The sequence below is a fragment of the Phyllostomus hastatus genome, unplaced genomic scaffold, assembly GCF_019186645.2.
Source record: "Phyllostomus hastatus isolate PE091 unplaced genomic scaffold, TTU_PhHast_1.1 phas_contig_58, whole genome shotgun sequence".
Classification (NCBI taxonomy): domain Eukaryota; kingdom Metazoa; phylum Chordata; class Mammalia; order Chiroptera; family Phyllostomidae; genus Phyllostomus; species Phyllostomus hastatus.
In genome coordinates, this window is record NW_025333916.1 from 53,422,321 (window position 1) to 53,443,968 (window position 21,648).

The 21,648-nt window shown below is 35.8% G+C and overlaps 1 protein-coding gene and 1 pseudogene across 2 annotated transcripts in view; one reads left to right on the plus strand and one right to left on the minus strand.

Annotated features, from left to right (window-relative positions):
• ZFR (zinc finger RNA binding protein) overlaps nucleotides 1-21,648 on the minus strand; it is a 77,690-nt gene that overhangs the window by 48,046 nt on the left and 7,996 nt on the right. For both annotated transcript variants that reach the window (XR_006786724.1, XM_045847789.1), the window contains exons 3-5: nucleotides 7,066-7,348; nucleotides 3,824-3,968; nucleotides 1,740-1,958 (exon numbers count right to left, since the gene is read on the minus strand). Coding sequence is in view for 1 of the 2 variants with exons in the window: in XM_045847789.1 (XP_045703745.1) it covers nucleotides 1,740-1,958; nucleotides 3,824-3,968; nucleotides 7,066-7,348 (647 nt within the window). In the remaining variant the exon portion in view is untranslated. The remainder of the gene's footprint in view (nucleotides 1-1,739; nucleotides 1,959-3,823; nucleotides 3,969-7,065; nucleotides 7,349-21,648) is intronic.
• Nucleotides 17,487-18,343, plus strand: LOC123824553 (annotated as a pseudogene).

Sequence of the window (21,648 nt, forward strand, 5' to 3'; positions counted from 1 at the left end):
CACAAACATGCAGAAAGCAGCAACATTTGTGGAAATCTGAAAAAAATTATCAGATAAAAATCCACGTTCAATTCCTTTTTATGACATTTGCATTGTGACCATGTAAAAGAAAGCCCTTATTCTTAGGAAATATATGCTGAAAATTTCTGGACAAAGCACCATGTCATCTGCAACTTTTCTATACTGCTGAACTATCTGAAAATGTGTTTTGAGAAGAGAGATGAAACCAATGTGACAAAATATTAATAATTGGTTAATCTAGGTAAATGGTATATGGTTACCAGTACTATTTTTTTTTCAACATTTCTGAAGGAAATTTTTCTAAACTAAAAGGTGGAGAATAACATAAGGAATGATACATCTTCATATTTAGTAGCATGAAAGAACATTAATGAGAACTAATTTACACAACAGTATGTATAAGACAAATTTCTTTTTTTTATAAAGAAACCATGATGCTAATGTATGAATATTTCCATGGAAGAGAAGTATAGAAAGACATATAAAATTTTTTAATTTATCATTTCTAGTTTAAAATAATGATGTATTATTCATCTAACATAAAGGAAAGCATACTATCATACTCTGTATTCTGAAGCTAATATGGACATTAAGAAAAATCTATCCACTCAGATTTCACTGAAATAACTCCATTACAATTATAACTGGTTAATCAGATAAAGAGAGGCAGAAAAGTTTTGTCTGAGCAATCGGAATGACAGATCTGGAAATAACATCTCCTCACTTCACTTCACCTGCACGTGACTGTCACAGTTAACTTACAAGCTGTTCCCATTGCTCCCTTTGTACTATCTCCTCTTGGCACCCTGGCTACCCCCAAGATAAAGACAGACACCACAGCAGAGCCTACAAGGCTTTTTTCACACTGACATTTTTTGCCTCGTCTCCTGGTGTTATTCCATATATCCTGTACCCCAGCCACAGTAAATTCTCATCCCCAAATACTCCAAGCCTGCCTAATTCATCATCATATCTCTGGCACCCATCATAGCATTTGGCATAGGGTAAGAGAAATATTTCTTGAGAAATTAAAAAACATTTAATTGAATAAGTAGGCTTCTAACAGTTAAGCTACAACAAAGTATCAAGAGGAAAGAACTGAAATTACCCATGTCACTTAAAATCCTCCATGGAACAAAATAAGGTATTAAGGAACAAATAAAATGTAAAATAATAAATTGTATAGCAGTATAAGACTAAGTGTCTCTAAAAAAGTAACGTGTGATTTTTAATAACTGAAATGCTTCAGGTACCTCATAGTAAGGTTTTAGTGATTACACTTCTTGAAGAAAAAATACACGATCATTTAAGGAAACCTACTGTCCTTCTGAGATGTGTATTATATAACCATTATCTTATGTTTACAAGTGTTAACCAATATTTTCATGATTACTTATTCCTGGTAACACAAAAAAATAGCTCCTTAAGGGTTTACATAAATAATAAAATTTGTCAGTGGTATTCCCTTGTTAACTGTGAGGTTTCAAATTCATTTGAAGAAGTCAGAAAGGAAATAGAATACTAGTAGAACACTGTGTTGTTTTTTCTAATTGCAATACGAGGCCCAAAACTCATGACTAGCTTTCAAACTCCCAAAGAGCATTTCATGTTCTGCTAAAATCTTCCTGGCTTAAAAAACACAAAAACAAAAAACAAACTATACAGCTTGAAAAGTCTCCAATGTCTTTATTTATTTAAACATTGTTTATCAGTCTTACCAGAATAAGTAACTGCCGTGGTACTGTAAGTAGCACTCTGGGTGTAGGATGGCACCACAGTAGCTGCAGCTGCCACTGGCTGTACGGTGGAAGATACAGGATAAATGGAGAAAGTAGTGGTAGCTGGACTCGGTGTCGCTGGTTTTATGGCTGTCACTTGTCGAGTTTGCTGGGCTTGTGTATACTGAGTTGCACCTTGGCTATAACCTGCTTTGGGAGCTAATTGAGAGAGAGGCATCAGAAAATTAGAAGGGTAAATCACCTATAGTACTTGATTTACTGCAGTAGTCTAGAACAAAACCTGAAATATCTCCAAGGTACACCTGTAGTTACTGTGCCAACATCATGGAAAACTAGAAAAAAAAGCAGGTTAAATGTTAACTGTAAATTAGATGCCAGCAATTTCTTCTTGGCAAAGGGGGATAAAATTCTTATTACCAATTAAAATATGATACCTATATAAAATAGTCTCCCATCCCATATTTCCAAAATTATGTTTTGTAAATTTTACAACTAACTGAGATACGGGTACTACTTAAAAAGTTTTTGGAAAAGGTGTGTGTGTAGGGGTGTGTATATATGTATTTAGGATAGTCAAGGCTACTTTAGAGTCATGCTTAATACTGGGAACAGAAGAGAAAGCCTCAAAGTACATATTTCAATTCACAGTAAAAATTTCAATGTTAAGTTATGAGGAACTTATTCATATACCATCATTACATTTTATTGATTTATCTATAATTCCAACTCACAAGGTGCTGACAGTTCTTCAAATGCAATTAATAACTTGAGTGCAGCTCTTCATAAATTGCTGCCATTAAGTCTCTGCTAAACTTTCTGCTCCCTTTGACCATATTCAAAACAAATGTACACTTTAAGAATCTTATCAGCCTTATTATCAATCACTGAATTTAATAACTAATTATTGGTCACCAAATTGTACAAATGTAATTTCTTAGAAAGGGCCAAATACCAGGGGGCCAAACTCATTTTATGCTAATTTACGTAAAGGTACCCTAAATAAATAGCACTTAAAAGTTTTAAGCTTTTTGCAAACATTTTTAAAAAGAAAACTAAAGTTACATACTCAATGTCAGAAATTAGACTAAATCAAACTCTTCTGACGCTTAGATAACTCAGTACTTTCAAGCACAATCTGACCTTCATAACAACCCAGAAGTCCACTACAGATTGCTGTACATACAAATCATTTGAGATGAGGCTATAAGAAAAATCAAGGTTATGTTAATTCAAAATATTTTTAAACCACTTCCTTAAAAGTGCATAAAATTTTAGAACTAGAAGTATCCTGGAGAGACCTGAGTCAACTAAATCATTTACAAATAAGAGAACACAGAGGAAAAGAGGTAAAAAAATCGCTTGCCCTCATTAGTGCTTAAGCCAGTTCTACTGTTTCCTAACCCAAGGCTCTACCCATACTCTCATGCTCCTTCAAAAATAATTAAAATAAAAACGCTGTCTACTTTTCAAATCCCAGAGAGCTTTGTTTTAAAAGTTGTCAAACCTCTACAAAAAAAATCTTCTAAAAAATCACCTTCTAAAGACTACAAATACATAGGATTCTTTGCAAACAAAACACTTAATGCATTTGAGTCAACTGTAATATTGGTGGCTGGTTATAGAACCAACTTGTCATTACAGATCAGAGACAGGTGATTTAAAAATATGGACCCACAAAGGGTCTCTACTGGTTACAAAGGCAACCAGCAGTATGTCTTAGGCATTTCTGGCAAAGACGAGAAAGTGGCCAAGGTTATCACCACAACTGCTTTTCAACTGCTTATTTCAGCAGGAAGTGAATTGTAAGCTGAAGACCAGAAATACAATACATTTCCAGGAGAGAAGGGCATGATTATGCACTGCTTCCATGGCCTTCTCTTTGAGACTCAAAGGCATTCTAGCAGAGGCATAGAAGGATATGGCTAGAACCCAACTTTTGAGATAACACAATGAGTATACATGGACTCAAAAAACAAAAAAGCGTATCTTCATTTAAAAACACCCTAGACAATATATTTCAATAATTTACAATGAAACCGTGTATGTTAATAAAGCCCACCTACCTGTCTGATAATAGGTTTCAGCAACAGAAGGCTGAGGCTGGGCAGCAGCAGCTACAGCAGCAGCGGTTGCTGTTGGTTGTTGGTAGTACTGCTTACTATCGTAAGCTACAGCAGGAGCCGTGGATCTTACATATGAGTATGAGTCCTGAGGAAAGAGAATGAAAGAAAATCTTGCTAGGAGTAGATGCAATAAATGGCCCTCATCTTGCTATACGAAAGTGTAATAAAGGAAATAAACTAAATATATACCTAGACCTAAATATAAGAGTCAAATTAAATTATAAAGGGGATTCATTCTGGACTTCATTAAATAAAGTCAAAACCATTTCAAGCAGCATGTTTAACTTTTAAAACCAGAAAAATTACTAAAACATTTAAAAATAATGTCTTTTATAAAAACAATTTTACTAAAAAACTCATGGCTGATCTGCAACTGAAAGATAGATCCTGTAGTAAAGAACACCTGTGTATTCCATACTCTGTGGTTGCTCCAGCTTTCTTTTCATTCCCCCTTATTTACTACTACCATTAACACAGTGATGAATGGGAGCTTCCAGATGAAGGAAACGGGAACAGAGGTGCCAGGGAGAAGGCACATTAAATAAAAATCTTCAAGGCAATGAAGATCAAGGTGAGCTTGGTGAATTCTGGTACAGCATAAAGTGAGGGATGGGAAGGTATGAAGGTAGAAAGGCTGAAAATTAGGCAGGGTGGGGAAAAAGATGGGCTTCATACATCCTATTAAGAACAACAGAATTTATTATATTACACCTCTGGACATAATGAAAACAATCACAAAAGTCAAAAGGAATTCCCTGCTTAGTAATTTGTCAAATATTAATAATAAATACTAATATTGTTAGTTCATTTAATTTTTTAATCACAATAAATTCCTATAATTAAAAAGAATACAGAAGAACTAGGCAAAGTCCAGAAGGATCCAAGTTTACAAAACAGATCCTAAAAATAAACAAACAGATTAATTTGCACAGCAAAAGAAACCATCAATGAAATGAAAAGACAACCCACTGAATGGAAGAACACATTCACCAATGATACACCTGATAAGGGAATAATATCCAAAATTCATAAAGAATGTATAAAATTCAACACCAGCCCTGGCTGGTGCGGCTCAGTGGACTGACTGCCAGCCTGCAAACTAAAGGGCCGCTGGTTCAATTCCCAGTCAGGGCACATGCCTGGGTTGCAGGCCAGGTCCCTAGTTGGGGGCGTGTGAGAGGCAACCACACACTGATGTTTCTCTCCCTCTCTTTCCCCTTCTTCCCCCTCTCTCTAAAAATAAATAAATAAAATCTTAAAAAAAAAAAAAAATCAACACACACAAAACAATCCAAATAAAAGTGGACAAAGGACCTGAATAGAAACTTCTCCAAGAGAACATACACATGGCAAACAAATAGATGAGAAGATGCTCAATATTACTAATCATCAGAGAAATGCAAATCGAAACCACAATGAGATATCAACTCACACCTGTAAGAATGACTATCATCAAGGAATTCAACAAACAAACCCAAGAGTCATGGGTTCAATTCCTGGTCAGAGCACATGCCTGGGTTGCTGGCCAGGGGACTAAACAAACAAATGAATAAAATCTTTGTGGGGAGGGCTGCGGGGGGGGGGGGGGTAGGCTGGGATGGGAGTAACAGACAGAAAACTGTACTTGAACAACAATTAAAATAAAATAAAATTTTTTAAAAAATCAACAAACAAGTGTTGGAGAGGATGTAGAGAAAAGGGAACCCTTGTACACTATTGGTGGAAATGCAGTTTGGTACAGCCATGGTGGAAAGCAGTACTGAGTTATCTCAAAAATTTAAAAATGGAACTGCCTTGTGACCCAGTGATTCCACTTCTGGGAATATATCTAAAGAAACCAAAAATACTAATTCAAAAGAATACATGTACTCCCATGTCATCACAGCATTATTTACAATTGCCAAGATTTGGAAGCAGCCCAAGTGTCCATCAATAGATGAGTGGATAAGAAAAAGCTGTGATACACTTTTCACAGCTTTTCACAGCCAATTTCTCTTATATATAAGAGAATATTAGCTGTAAAAAAGAAGGAACTCTTACCTTTTGTGACAGCATGGATGGACCTGGAGAGTATTGTGCTAAGTGAAATAAGCCAGTCAGAGAAAGACAAGCACAAAGATTCCACATAAAGATTCCACATATGAGTGAAATCTTGAACAAATAAACTAACAAAATAGAAGCAGACTCATAGATACAGAGAAGAGACTGAAAGCTATCAGAGGGAGGTGGGGTGGAGGGCTGGGTGAAAAAAGTAAAGAGATTAAGCAAAAACAAACAAACAAAACCTCCCAGACACAGACAACAGTACAGCAGTTACCAGTGGGAAAGAGGGAGAAAGGGGTGGGGAGTGGTAGAAGAGGGTTAAGGGAGGCTAAATGGTGATGGAAGGCAACTTGGCTTGGGGTAATGAACACACAATACAATATACAGATGATGTATTATAGAGATGTACACCTGAAGCCTATATAATTTTATTAATCAATGCCACCCCAATAAATTCAATAAAACTAAAATAAAAATGGGTTAAAGGAAATTAGGACCAAATTTAATTAAATAAGCACACAGTAATTTAGTACCTTAATAAACATAATGCTATAAAGGTAATTAAATCTTTACATCCCCACAAGGCTGAACAAAAAGCGACTGGATAAATAAGAGCAGGTTAATTTACTGTTACATACTAAGAAAAAACATCTTGAGAGAAAGAATGTATAGGCACCAGAAATTCCACCCTTGCTAAGTTTAAAAAAGACACTATAATTGGTTTGTCCTGTATAGCTTAGGCTCATGTTTCTCAAAATTGATTCTCAAAATGTGTTCCAAGTGGACAAATAATGCCACAGTACAAACAAGTGGCATTTTCCCTATATCTTCATTTTTCTCAAAAACTTGGGGTAAAATTAAAACGTTTAAATAATGTAAATTTTTCAAAATCAAAGCAAACAGATATAGTGAAATGGACTGGGGGAGATTATTCATATAAAATTCAAAGCAAGGAAACTTAATGCCTGGACTATGCCCTCCTCCCCCAATTACCTGGGAATACACATTTCCTCTTCTCTAACATTACAGGTATATTTTGGAAAAGCCAAGTCTGAGAAGCATTGGCTCGGACATTATATCATATACTGAGGACACTGAAGCCTGTAATTTAACGCTATTGAAACTAATAGTTTTCTTACCTGGTAGTTTTGTGTAGTAGCTGGGGGTGGTGGTGGTGGTGCTTCTTGTTGTCTCTGGGTATAACCATAATCTGTTGCTGTGTGTGCAGTGGGGTAGCCTCCATAAGCAGCAGCTGTTGCAGCAGCTGCAACAGCTACTGGGGCAGGCCTGGCAACTGCAACTGTGGCAGCTGCTGGTGCATAGGCAGCAGTAACCGTGTGCGCAGCTACTGGAGCCTGATGGACAGTGTAGCTAGCAACTGTAGTTGGATGAGAGTAGGCTACACCCGAAGCTGGCTGCTGGCTATATTGTGGAGTAGAAGAATAAACATAATACAATTTAATTTTAAAACCTTGGAGTTAAATCAACTTAAATAAAAAGTACATTTTCAAGTAATTTAATCACAGACTACAAAATTTGACCAAGCATTTATTTGAACTTAATGAACTTCCAAAACAATACCGTATGTGTCACTGTTATATAATTTTCATTCCTTAATCTCAATACATTAAATAGTCACACATTATGTTTCAGATCATAGATCATATGACAAAGCAGGGATGGCAAACTGGAATAAGAAACAGTATTAGGAAGGGAAAAATTGATCAAACTTGGAACTTCAGAAAGTATTTGTTATACATAAAGTTCTTTATTATGCTGTATAGTTTAAAAAATCTCCACAAAGAGATGTTAAGAAAAATGTTGTATTCTAACTCCAATTATGGAAAACACTGAAGGTAGAAATGATTACCCAGTTGACTTAACAAATACTTCTGCTCTATGTAGGACAGTGGTTCTTAACTAGGGAAGATTTTGCACCCACACCCCTTCCCCTGGCACATCTAGCCATGTCCAGAAATATTTTTGATGATGGTCAAACTGCAAAGAAGGTGGTGGTGATGTGTGCTACTGACATCTAGCGGGTAGAGGTCAGCGACTGCTGTTACTTATCCCACAAAGCACAGAATAGCTCCTCACAAGAAAGAATTATGCAAAGAACGTCAACAGTGCTGAAGTTGAGAAATCCTGCTCTAGGGTATAAAATCTGCAGCGCAATCTCTATTACTTTAGATAACTTTTCCAGACTAGAGGCAGAATTTCATTACATACAATTGTTTTTTTCTTTAAAATGTACATGTTGCAAAAGGAGACCTAAGTCAGACGTTTTGCAATCATAACCATTTAAACCTCAGAGAAACAGAAGTTTCCAAAACTGAAAATCAAAAACTTTGCAGCCAATTAGCTTTTAAATTGAGAGCCTATTTCACATAAAACCAAGGCCTAAAAATGTTGGCATAGGAATAAATTTGTTGTTCTACAATCTCCGAATAAGATACATACAACTATGTGCTGCTAAAGGTGTATTACCAAAACAGAAATGCCTTAAAAAAAAAAAGAGTTCCAACAGTTATTTAGCTGACAAGGGTTAGCTGACTGTAAGTTTTAATAAGTCAATAGTTAGGAATAGCTAAGAAAAAAAATACATGATCTGAAGCTGCACTAATAAACTGGAGAATCTGATTCATGGGTTATAGTAAAGAATATTCTTCACTTGTGTGCACACTACCAAACAAATATAGCACAGACTTAAACTTCGAGGCCTTTTTATTTTAACTGTATTATGGAAATCACTGATAATTAGGAACTATTCAAAAGGAACCAATATGAAGTTTATAAGTATGGGTTTTGTTTCATATAAAAAGTGGAGGACCTGGAGATATTCAGTCTAGAAAGGGTGACTGAGGAAGATAAGATAGCTGTCTTCTAACAAAGCAGACTGACTCCATGCTGCTCCAGAGAACAGAACTAGAACCAGTGGATTGAGGAAGGGTGGTAGAATGCAGCCCAATATGAAAAAGGAAAAAAAAAAACCCCTTAGAACAGACTCCAGAGAAACTCTTATAATTTCTATTCGGATGAGGTTTCCCTATTGTGATACTAAAATTACCGAACACTTTCTACATGTGTGCCAATTCTAAGACATAAAAAGGTTAAGTTTAAATTGGAATAATGGGAAAATGGTTTGGGATTGACATTTTCTATGGATAATTCTACATCCTTAGGAAACAATGCCAGTAACATATTAACGTATTTTACTTCTTCCAAGTTCCTAAAACTAAAACTAAAAAAAAAAAAAGATTTAAAATATAAATAATCAGTTCTGTAAAACTTGTATTTTGCATTTATTGGTAAGATTTTACACAATCCAAACTGCATACTCAGAAGGGGGTTTGGTTATACAAAAATTCAGATAGTCTTGGATTCCTATACTGTTTCCATTTATCCATCCCACTGCTCTTTTATCAAATATCTGTTCACATTTCTTTCTCCCCAAAATTTGTTCTGTTGAACAGAAAGAGTAGGAATAGAATAGTAATGTCCAGTCAACTAGCAGGCAACGTGACTTATAAAAGAGTCCATGTGACTCAAGATGGGATGACCATATACTCCAGTTTATGCCCACCTTCCCAGCATAATTATTAATAGTACTCTCTTTCAACTCTCCTGTGTGTTTCAGTATGAACAATAAATTTTATAGTCACCCTTCCAAGAAACCATAAAAAAGATGCCAGTGCATTCAGCAATTACTATATACATCCCTAGGGCTGTTTAACCTAATTCTGCTCTGTATAGTCAGGTCCCTACCCATTATCTGGGCTGACATATCCTCCACCAAAAGCATCATAAACAATAATGATCCAGTCCCATTTCCCAGGGGGTGAAAACTAGGGTAGCTGACTGCTTGCTACTCAGAATAAAGATTCTCTGGGTTGTTGCCATAGACCCATCTGGGAATTTCTCTCCCAGTTTCAAATATCCTTAGAAAAACTGTCCTTTATGTGAGGTAGATGACCAAATTAGACAATGCCAATTCAATTAAATATCCAGTGGTTAAATCTACATAAATAAGTTAATTTTATAAAATTCAGGTCAAATCAAGCCCAAATTCATTTAAGTAAAATTTTTCTAAGTGGAAATAGTTCAAATCAAGGTTTCTGCCTACTTTGGGGTATTAAAATAAAAGCTATTAAATTATATCCTTTCATAAAATGTAATACTTACTGTCTTTAAATTATCTCTTAAATAAAGTGGGATATAAATATCCCTCCTAAATTAATTAATTAATTATTAGAGAGGGGTAAAAGAGAGGGAGAGAAGAAACACTGATCAGCTGCCTCTTGTATGCACCCTGACCAGTGAACAAACCTGCAATCTAGGCATATGTCCCAACCAGCAATCGAACTGGCGACCTTTCCCTTTGAGGGACAATACTCAATCAACTGAGCCACACGAGTCAGGGCCAAATAACCAAAATCTTGTGCCATAAAATACATCTGCAAAATGAGAAGACTTTCATTTACTAAGTATCCAGTGGAGCAGAAGCCTCTATTTAGATAATATCCTTTGCAAATAAATTAGATCTAATTAGTCTGTTTATAACTGGGACAAACTAAATAATAAATGATGAAACAAACATAAAAATGGCTTAAAAAAGAAATAACTGAAGAATCAGACATAATAATGGAAGGATAGTTCTCTTGAAAGGAAAAAGAAGAAAAGAAAATGTCTAAAGAATTATTAATATTAAAGAGTAAAAACACTTTATATTTCTGTACTTAATCCAAAGGTTTAAGAACACCTGCTTACCAAAAAGTGACTCCAGCCAGAGGGCTAACCAAAACAGCCAACCAAATTACCACAAACTTAAAGAGAGCCTACTATAAACTGAAAAACAACAGAAAAGCCACACAATGACCCAAGAATTACCCTGTAGGAATCAAATATGTCAAGGCAACAGACAAGAATTCAAACTCTAATGTGTATTCATAAAACAAGAACTTTACACTAGTCAGGAAACCAAGTTGAGGGATACAGACATGAAAAGATATGAAAACTGTAATAAAGAATAAATCTAAGAGGTACAATATTCAACTAGAAGGAATTCTAGAGAGAAAAGAAAAAAGTGGATGAAAGAAATTAAGAAATAAAATTTCCCACTCTTAAAGAGAGGCACATATTTTCAAATTCAAAGGGCCTACAAAGTGCAAAGCAGAACGAAAGAACCACACCTAGAGACACATGCACAGCATTTCACATTTTGCAAACACACACAAAAATCCTTCAAGTCTCCAAAGAGAAGAAAAACAGGTCATCTACACACAAGAAAATGTAAATCAGACTCTTATTGATAACACCAGTGGCTAGAAGACAATACGATGTCTTGGTAATTCAAGAGAAAATTATTATTAATATAAAATTCTGTACCATACCCAGGTAAACTATTAATGAAGAATATAGATTTTTCTTGACATTCAAGGACTGAAGAAGCCTATCTCCTACATACATTTTCTCAGAATGTTACATGACGATGTATTTCAACGATAACAAACAAACAAAAAAAAACCCCAACAACAATCAATCAAGAAATTGTGGGATCCTGCAAACCTAGGAGTGAGATAAAAGCCCAGATCAGCATCTGTGTAGCAGTCCCAGAGAGGCAATCAGCTTACACTGGAATCAAGGGAAGGACAGAAGGAACATGTTCAGGAAAAGAGCACTGTACAACAGACAATAGACTAGGAGCCTAGAAATATTTTAAAAGGTAATAAAGGCACCAACAAGATTTGAAAGGAAAAAAGGTAATGAAAGCCTTCAGGAAATACCAGACTGCTCAAAAAAGGTATGATCCTGCTAAAAGACATCATAGTTGAAAAATTAGTAGGGTATAAAAAGGAAAAAATCCTTTTTAATTTGAGCCTAGGAAGAGTCTTCTATTAAGTGGTTGTAAAACCACTCAAGGTTGTAAAAATGAAACACATTAGAAATTACAATCATAGGACAGTACTTGGCTCACAGTAAATATTAACACAGCCATAATAATGAAAAATTTTGCTTTCAAGTTTTAGAATTAATCTAAGTCACAGAAGGGAAACTATGATCACAGAACATCATATAAATGGTATCTCAAGTAAAACTGTAGCTAAGTTGAAGATGGGATGGACAAAGCAGTCAAATAAAGCAAAAGAGTTTCACGATTCTTTTCCTAAAATAGACAGTACTGGAATACTGTCTACCTTAGATGGAACTAGAATGGAGTGAATTGTTTATAGTAACAGAAATAGCTGTTATCATTGAATTTAGGAGGAGAAACGAGAAGCAAGACAGGGTACGGAGAATTCCTAACTATGACTGTAGGAAATCAAAATATTATATAACGTATAAAGTTGACAAACTGAGACATAGAAATGCATATTATTTCGTGAAATAAAACCAGAATGCATAAAAGATGAGGGTCTCTAGGAAGCAGAATTGGGAGGCAGGGAGAAAGAAAATAAGGAAATACTATTTTCATTTTAAGCCTTTCTGTACTACTTTGTTTTTAATTCTATGTTTTACTCTGGTGGGGAAAAAAGCATAAAGGTATTGGAATAGACTTCTTAAACTGGCAACTTGAATGACTGACAAACCCCCAATTTCAATATTACTTTCTAGTTATTCCAACTTGACTCTAACTTCTACATTTCTGGCCTCAACCCTAACCTATCATCCAACTCTGGACCCATTTTTAATGCTTTCAAATTCCATTACCATGATCTGGCTTTACATTATATTAAATTTACAGTCACTACTGAAATTAAAATAACTTAAGTATACAAATAGTTTATCCATATAAGTGGTTTCTGGCACCAGGAACACTTTTCTACACTATAGTGGTTCTCAAAATGTGATCCAAAGACTGCTAAGGGTCCCTAAGTCCCTTTCATAGGTCCAAGAGGTTCTCTTTTTCAATTACAGATTGCCTTCATATATTTTATTCCAAATAATTTACTGCAACAGACTGAATTCAGAAGCAAATTTGAGAATCCAACCACCATAACTGGGACATTAAATGGATTTGTAAAAATATAAAACAATGCCTCTCATCTCACTATTTTTGCGGAGGTAGGAATGTGGGTTTTTTTTTTCATAGTACTTTTGGTTAGCATATAGTGATTTATTATTATGTTAAAATGATCTGATAATATTATTTTTTAAATTTGTTACAGTGATTATATAACCCACATAAACAAAAGCTCTTTGGGGTCTTCAATAATTAGAAGTGTAAAGGTGTCCTAAAACCAAAAAATTCTGCCACTTCATGATACAGAACATTCATGGAGTAGTCACCTTTCATTTTCCTGCTTTTTCATAATTATCTTTAAGCAAAATGGTCCCTTCTATCCAACAGAGAAACAGTGTTAGTTCTCAGGGAAAAGGAGCAAAAGGAGCAGTGCATGAGTAACCAGAGCCCCAAGTCTGTTACCTACAGCTGCAACATCTTTATCCAGGGCCCCCAATCTCCCTGTTTACCCATTGTGCTGCTGTATAAATATTTTCTGTTAGCAGACACATGAAAGGCATTGGGAAGCAATGCCTAGAGCTTTGGGATTCACACAAGAAACCAGCACATAGGGCGAAAGGCTAAAAGATCCAGAGGACAGAAGAGAAAGTGGTAATGTATCTAATTAGAGTAGCAAATGAAAAAGAAAGGCAGAGAAGTAACATCTAAAAAGAATGCCTCAGATTTCCAGAATAAAAGGTAAAACCCCTCAGATTCAGGAGCTCTAACAAACCCCAAATAGTAATAAATTAAAATGAACTCTCACCAAGATGCATCTAAGGAAAAAAGAGCATTTATAAAGCAGCCTGGGGTGGCAGGGAGAACATCCTAGAGACTTACATGATGATTTCTCAAGAATGAGGGGAATGAATTAAACACATTTTAAGATTTAAAAAAAAAAAAAAAAAGGTGTTACTAGTAGACCCAGATTAAAGGACATTTGCAAAGGTATACTTTAGGAAAAATGAAAATGACCTCGGAATGAATGAATATTAAGTTAAAAAAAAAGTGGTGAATGTGAAGGTAAATTTAAATAATCACTGAATACATAAAACAATAATTGTTCAACAGTGACTGGTTGTGGGGTTAAAAAATATAAAATGTACAACAGTGCAAAAATCAAGAGGCAATTTATCAAGGTTAAAGAATTTTAAGTCCTTGTGTTGTTTAGGAGAGTAAAGATAGTAATTAACTTGAGACTAAGTGAAAGATTCATGCTAAACTTCTAAAGGAATCCCAAGGGACAGAAGAAGAATGATTAATTTCTGACCTTATAAAAGGAATGAGAGGGAAAGTTTTAACCAAGAAAACGTGGACAGGCTCTGCCACTTACATTAGATGTACTTTTTCTCCCTTGGAAAACATACTGTGTGCGCATTTGTTACAATGTTGGATAAAGATAATAGAGAATGTTTTTTCTTTTTCATGGCATACAAAACATATTCTAACTTTTCCATTAGCCAAATTAATGCTGCACATTGTTGGACTTTCTAGCTCAAATTATGCCGTTTTATGTAACTACATTACTAATACATTAACTTCTGCAGATTTAATATTTATGATGTTAAAAAGATGCAAAATTAAACTTCCTCATAGAATCATCCCAAAGACAAACCACCTTTAACTAGTCCTTATACTCGATATTATAATGCCATGCTCTCTTTACCTTTATAATACTATTAAAACAATAACTTTATCATTGTAAAATTTTAGAAATTTAAATTCAGGCTCCATTTCTTAAAACTAAAACACAATAATCACCCTGGCTAGTGCAGCTCAGTGGATTAAGTGTCAGCCTGAGAACCAAAAGGTTGCTGGTTCTATTCCCAGTCAGGGCACATGCCCAGGTTGCAGGCCAGGTCCCCAGTTGGAGGTGTTACAAGAGGCAACCAGTCAATGTGTCTCTTGTACATAGATGTTTCACTTCCTCTCTTTCTCCCTCCCTCCCTTCCCTCTCTCTAAAAATATATTTTAAAAATCTTAAAAAACAACAACACAATAACCAATCCTACAATTTCTCCAACTAATAGACTAGTAGACTGCACGGGAGAGAGATTGTTAAATATATAAAAACTGTTTTTAGAGGCATACCTCATTTACTGTGCTTTTGCTTTATTGCACTCCACAGAGGTTGCCTTTTTTTTTTTTATTGAAGTCCCTCCACCAAGCAAAATGATTAAAATGCATTTTATTGCAATACTGACTTTATTGCTGTGGACTGGAACTATGAACCTGCAATATCTCCAAGGTATACCTGCAGTTTTCTTGGGACTTTTTAACTCTCAACATACCAGGAAAAATAGTCATTACCATTTACCATTTGGGTCCTCTGCATCTTTTACATTTCTTTGTAAATTTGTTTTTTGTTTTAGAGAGAGGAGGAGGGAGAGAGGAAGAGAAACACTGATGTGAGAGAAATATCAGTCAGTTGCCCCCTGTATGCCCACACAACCTAGGCACATACCCTGATTGAGAATCTAACAAGGCGCCTTTTGCTTTGTGGGAGGATACCCAACCAAGCTACACTGGTCAGGGAAACTTTTACACTTTTTTTTTTTTTGTAGTTTTAAAGCCATTTGACAAGTAAGAATGAGGGATAATGAAAAAAAATTAGAAATTTTAAATAAGTAAACCCAGATTTTTATTGTCCTGTTTTTTGTCCACATTGTCCTGTTTTTACAGGTATATACACAAAATGGACCATGTTCTCTGAGCGTAACTGCTCATCAAATTTAACGCACAAACTGGGAACATGTCCATTTCATAAATGCTGATTGCAGATTTCAAATTTATCTCTAATGAATTCTAACTCATTATTACTTCTGATTTTTCTTTCTGTTCTTCAATTGTCAAAATGCAATGCTTAATTTTTTGAAACATCTGATGACTCGTATTTTATCTTCTTTGCCCCATAACTGTAAAATATTTTCAGTTTTAGATTTGAAATGAGTAATAAATCTTTTCATTTCTAAATCATCTATTTCCTTCCAACTACCCTCATATACAGACTTGCCTTCAGCATTTGTCCACTAATCAATCATATCAAATGAATTTTGGTGCACAAACAACACAAAAGATGAAAATTCTGCACACTTTTAGCAATGTGGAACACCTGAACTTTGTCAGACTATTACATAATGAAGTCCTTCCTACTAAATAGATGGGAATAGCTTATTTCCTTTTTTATCCTTAAAAACATATTAACTTGATAAGTTTGAAAAAATTAATCTAGGACATTGTATATGAAAATTCTTAGTATGAGACTTTGCTCTAACAATCAATTTCATCATCATTAGTCTAGAGTAGTGCTGTATTTTGCATTCATCCTATTGTCAAACATCTTCCTGTGTTAATTTTCTTTTATTAGCTAGTGTAAAGAGAGAATGAACAATTCTGAATAGTTAACTGTGTTGAAGTAAAACTAAAAGCCAACTATAAAGGAGGTGTCTCTACTTTCTTTCACACCTCCCTGAAGGATGATTGAGTACTTTGGGCGATGCAGTCTCCTTTAGTGATTTCACTATTTTACCATCCCCTTCTAGGTGATTTTACCATTTTTTTCCATTTTCCTATTAAGTTTTTTTTAGCATCTTTGGAAATAAATGAGTAAAAAGAAATAATTCCTAGGACAATCAAATAGCAAAATGTTTCAAGACATAAAATAATAAGATCACTAATCAGATCCCATACAATAAATCTAAGACCTTATAAAAAAATACCAATGGATCCATAGGGTAATTGCAGGATAAAATAAATATTCAATTTTTAAAAACAAACTGGTTTCATTGAAGACCTCTAAGGAAAATAAGGTCATGAAATGTCAATCCTTATAACTATTTATAAACAGAACTGTTCAAAAAGGAACTCACAAACTACTAGGTACAATAAAAGCTGATGGATACCATAGGTTAATTAAACCAAAGTGCCCCATAACCTTTTATACTCAAGAAAAACACATCCTTTATGATTTCTCAAACATATTAACATTTCTTCAGGGAAAGGTATGAAAATTCACACCAAGATTTAAAAAAAGAACTAAAAATAGCCTCCTACACGGACAACAGTATGGTAAATGCAGGGGGAGGGATGGTGAGTGGAGGGGAAGAAGGTATGGGGGATGCACTATGATGGAAAATAAACATAAGTGAATAAAAACAGCCCCCTGACATGTCATGTCAGTTTTTACTATCAAGTTTTTTACAAACTTACTAAGTATTGTAAAAACGTACAATAGTAAGTTTCAGAAGTTTTTGGATTTCATAAATGTAGGTAGGGAACTATAAACATGTAAAAAAATATCCTGGAGTCCTCTAAATATAAAGCTAGGATAATCAGATAGTCTGAAAATAGTAGCTAGCCAGTGAAAATTTTTAAGCAGAAGAGCGCTGTTAATTTACATTTCATAATGACCATTCTGCTTATATTAAAAACATGGTTTGGGATGAGGACTTGGGGAGTGAGAGAAGCTATAAACCCATCTTCATAAATCACAGCATTCTTGCCCTCATTTATATGGTTATTGTTTAAAAGACTTTGGTTTTTTTCCCCCAGGAAACACAAATGGCAGATGAGGCTGTTGCTATAGGAGGGCCCAGGTACCCTGGAATGGGAGGACAGGGCAGTAGCAGCATTTGGGGCTGAGGTCATGTCCAGGGTCAAAGTCTGGGTGGAGGCCATGGTGCTCCTGGAGGCAAGGACAAGGAGTGGATTCCTGTCACCAAGCTGGGCCACCTGGTCAAGGATATGAAAATCAAATTCCTGAAGGAGATCTATCTCTTTTCTCTGCCTGTCAGGTAATCTGAGATCACCGACTTTTTCTTGGGGGATGCCCTCATGGATGAGGTTTTGAATATTATGCCCCTGCAAAAGCTGACACATGCAAGCCAGAGGCCTGGTTCAAGGCATTTTCACCATTGGGAACTGTAATAAACATGTTTGTCCAGGTGTTAAGTGCTCAAAGGAAGTAGCCACTGCCATCCATGGGGCTATCATCCTGACGAAGCTCTTTATTGTCCCCGTGCGGAAACGCTTTTGGGGGAACAAGATCAGGAAGCCCCACATTGTCCCTTGCACACAAGCCCCAACCAGGTGCTGTGGCTCTGTGCTGGGAAGCCTCCTCATCCCTGCCGCCAGGGGCACTAGCATCATCTCAGCCCCTGTGCCCAAGAAGCTGGTGCTGATGGCTGGTTATTGATGACTGCTATCTCTCAGGCAAGAGCCACAATGCCACACTGAGCAACTTCACCAAGGCTGCCTTTGATGCCATCTCTAAGACCTACAGCTATCTCACCCCCAACCTCTAGAAACAGACTGTGTTCCTCAAGTCTCCCTATCAGGAATTCACTGGCCATCTTGTAAAGACCCACACCAGAGTTTCTGTGCAGAGGACCCAGGCTCCAGCTGTGGCCACCACATAATTTTATACAAGAAAAATAAAGTAATTAACCTTGTTTTTAAAAAGGAGAGACTTTATCATTTTTCCTATAAAAGTGTCATTTCTTCAAATCTCTTTTCAGGGATGTTCGTTGTCCATTTTATGCTGACTACTATAATAATATGATTTATTTTATACAGTACACACAGCAGTGCCGCCTTATCCTGTTTTGCCTCCGCGGTTTGTTACCACCAGTCAACTACATTCCGAAAACATTAAGTGAAAAATTACAAAAATAAGCAACTCATGTTTTAAATTGAACACCATTTTGAGTAGGGTGAAGAAATCTCAAGCAGTCCAGTTCTGTCCCACCCAGAATGTGAATCATCCCTTCGTCCAGCATTTCCACACTATATGCTACCCACCCATTAGTCACTTACTAGCTATGTCAGCTATCAGATTGAATGTTGTGGTATCACAGTGTGTTCAAGCAACCTTTATTTTATTTAATAATGGCCCCAAAGTGCAAGAGTACTGATGCTGGCAATGTGGATATGCTAAAGAGAAGCCATAAACTGCATTAAGTGAAAAGGTGGAAGTTCATGACTTACTTAGAAAAATTGTATGTTGAGGTTGCTAAGATCTTGAGTAAGAATGAATTTATCTGTGAAATTGTGAAGGAAAAAGAAATTCGTGCTAGTTATGCTGTTGCACCTCAAACTGCAAAGGTTACAGCCACAGTGCATCATAAGTGTTCAGTTGAGATGGAAAAGGCATTTGTGGGTAAAAGACATAAACAGATAATGTGTTGTGACCAAAAGCAGTGTACTGCGCCAGAAAGCTGAGTCTATAAGTAGTCCCTCCTTATCCACATGGAATACATTCCAAGACCCCCAATGGATATCTGAAACCATGGATAGTACTGAACCCTATATATATTTTTCCTCTCATACCTATGATAAAGTTTTATAAATTAGGCAGAGATTAATAATAATAACGAATAATAAAATAGAACATTGATAACAAAATAAAGGTTACCTGAACACAAGCACTGCACTAACAGGCAAGTAGTGTATAAAGTGCGGAAACATGGACAAAGGGATGATTTATGGACAGTATGAGATTTTACCACATTAATCAGAATGGTGTGCAATTTAAAACTTATGAATTGTTTATTGCTAGAATTTCCCATTTTAATATTTTCAGACTGTAATTGACCACAGAAAGCAAAACTGTGGATAAGGGGAAACTACTGCATGTAAAAACTTCAGCGCGAGTATGTGTATACAAGAAAAAACATAGTATATAGAAAGTCTGGTACTATCCATGGTTTCTTTTCAGGCATCCACTGGGGGCCCTGGCACATATGCCCTGAAGATGCGGAAGGACTACTGTGTATATAATTTCCCAGAAATAAAAAATAAATTTAAAATTTTCTTTTCATTTAATTCAACTTTCAAACATGTGCTTCCCTTCCCAATACTTGAAGCTCATTTGACCTCTAGAACCCGAGTTAAATACTAAATTAGACTAAAAAAATTACATTAAGCAACATTTTTAAATATTTAAGCTAGTCTTTCTATAGCTCCAAATGATCTGAGTCTAATTTTCCAATAACAGCTACCCACTAAAATTACAGCAATAATATGATAACTACCAAATCCTTCATCCAATCTCTCTAAAGCCCTAACACTGATGACATTCCTGACCACCTCTCTCTTTTTGATTTTTAGGATACTGTGTTCTCCTGGAGCTCTGCTCACCCAGTACTCGTTTCTTTCTCTGGCTCTACCTTAAACACAGATATTACCCCAGCTGGTAACCACAACTCTATTTCTCATTCATTCAAAAAATGTTTACTAATGTTTGATGTATGCCAGGCACTGCACTTTATCATGATTCAACCATATAGCAATTAATGGTGGGTCGCCACCACATACAGAATATCAAGATTTGTACTACCAATTCTATCCCTTTTCTAAGCTCAATTTCCAACTGTCTACTAAATATAATACTAACATTGATGGGGACATTATATATGCCAGGAACTGTTCTAAGCACATTGTAAATTTTATCTCATTAGATTCTCAAACCACCACAATGGGGACTGTACAGGCCTCCCAGGAATGTTGGTAATGTTCTAATTTTTTATCTGGGTGCTGGTTATACAGGAGTATTCAGTATATGACATTATATAAAGCAATATATACTGTTGCAGTTATAGATTCTACTTCAACATTCTTTAAAAATTTTAATCCCATGAGGTAAGAAGTGGTATTATCTCCAGTTTATATTTAAAGAAACTGAAATACCAAGTGACTGTTTACCTAAGGTCACATGGCAGGTAGTAGAAGGAACCAGGGTTCAGCTCAGGTAAGCTGACTTTAGAACTCATCCACTCTCAATCATATTAACCAATTCTTACATTCCTGTCTTGGCTCAACACATTTCCTTTGTCTGAAATAACATTCCCTGGCTTTTCAGAGAGAAAGACCATGAAGTCTACCTCATATTCCTAATCAGAATCCCAATTCCCATCTTATTATCTCATTAAAACTCAGTTATGACTGTTGTCATGGCACAGTTATTTGTGGGTTTATCTGATCTGTTCCCACTTTCTAAAATATATTTTATTAATTATGCTATTACGGTTGTCCCATTTCCCCCTTCACTGCCCTCTACCCTGTACACCCGCTCCCACCCACATCCCCCCCTTTAGTCATGTCCATGTGTCATACTTGTAAGTTCTTCGGCTTCTACATTTCCCATACTATTCTTACCTTCCCCCTATCTATTTTCAACCTACAATCTATGCTACTTATTCTGTCTGTACCTTTTCCCCCTCTCTCCTCCTCCCACTCCCCTGTTGCTAACCCTCCATGTGATCTCCATTTCTGTGGTTCTGTTCCTGTTCTAGTTGTTTGCTTAGTTTCTTTTGGTTTTGCTTTAGGTGTGGTTGTTAATAATTGTGAGTTTGCTGTCCTTTTACTATACATTTTTTTTTTTATCTTCTTTTCTTAGATGAGTCCCTTTAACATTTCATAAAATAAGGGCTTGGTGATGATGTACTCCTTTAACTTGACCTTATCTGAGAAGCCCTTTTCTGCCCTTCCATTCTAAGTGAAAGCTTTGCTGGATAGAGTAATCTGGAATATAGGTCCTTGTCTTTCATGACTTGGAATACTTCTTTCCAGCCCCTTCTTGCCCTTAAGGTCTCTTTTGAGAAATCAGCGGACAGTCTGATGGGAACTCCTTTGTAGGTTACTGTGCCCTTATCTCTTGCTGATTCTAGGATTCTCTCCTTCATTTTTACCTCGGCTAGTGTAATTATGATGAGACTTGGTGTGT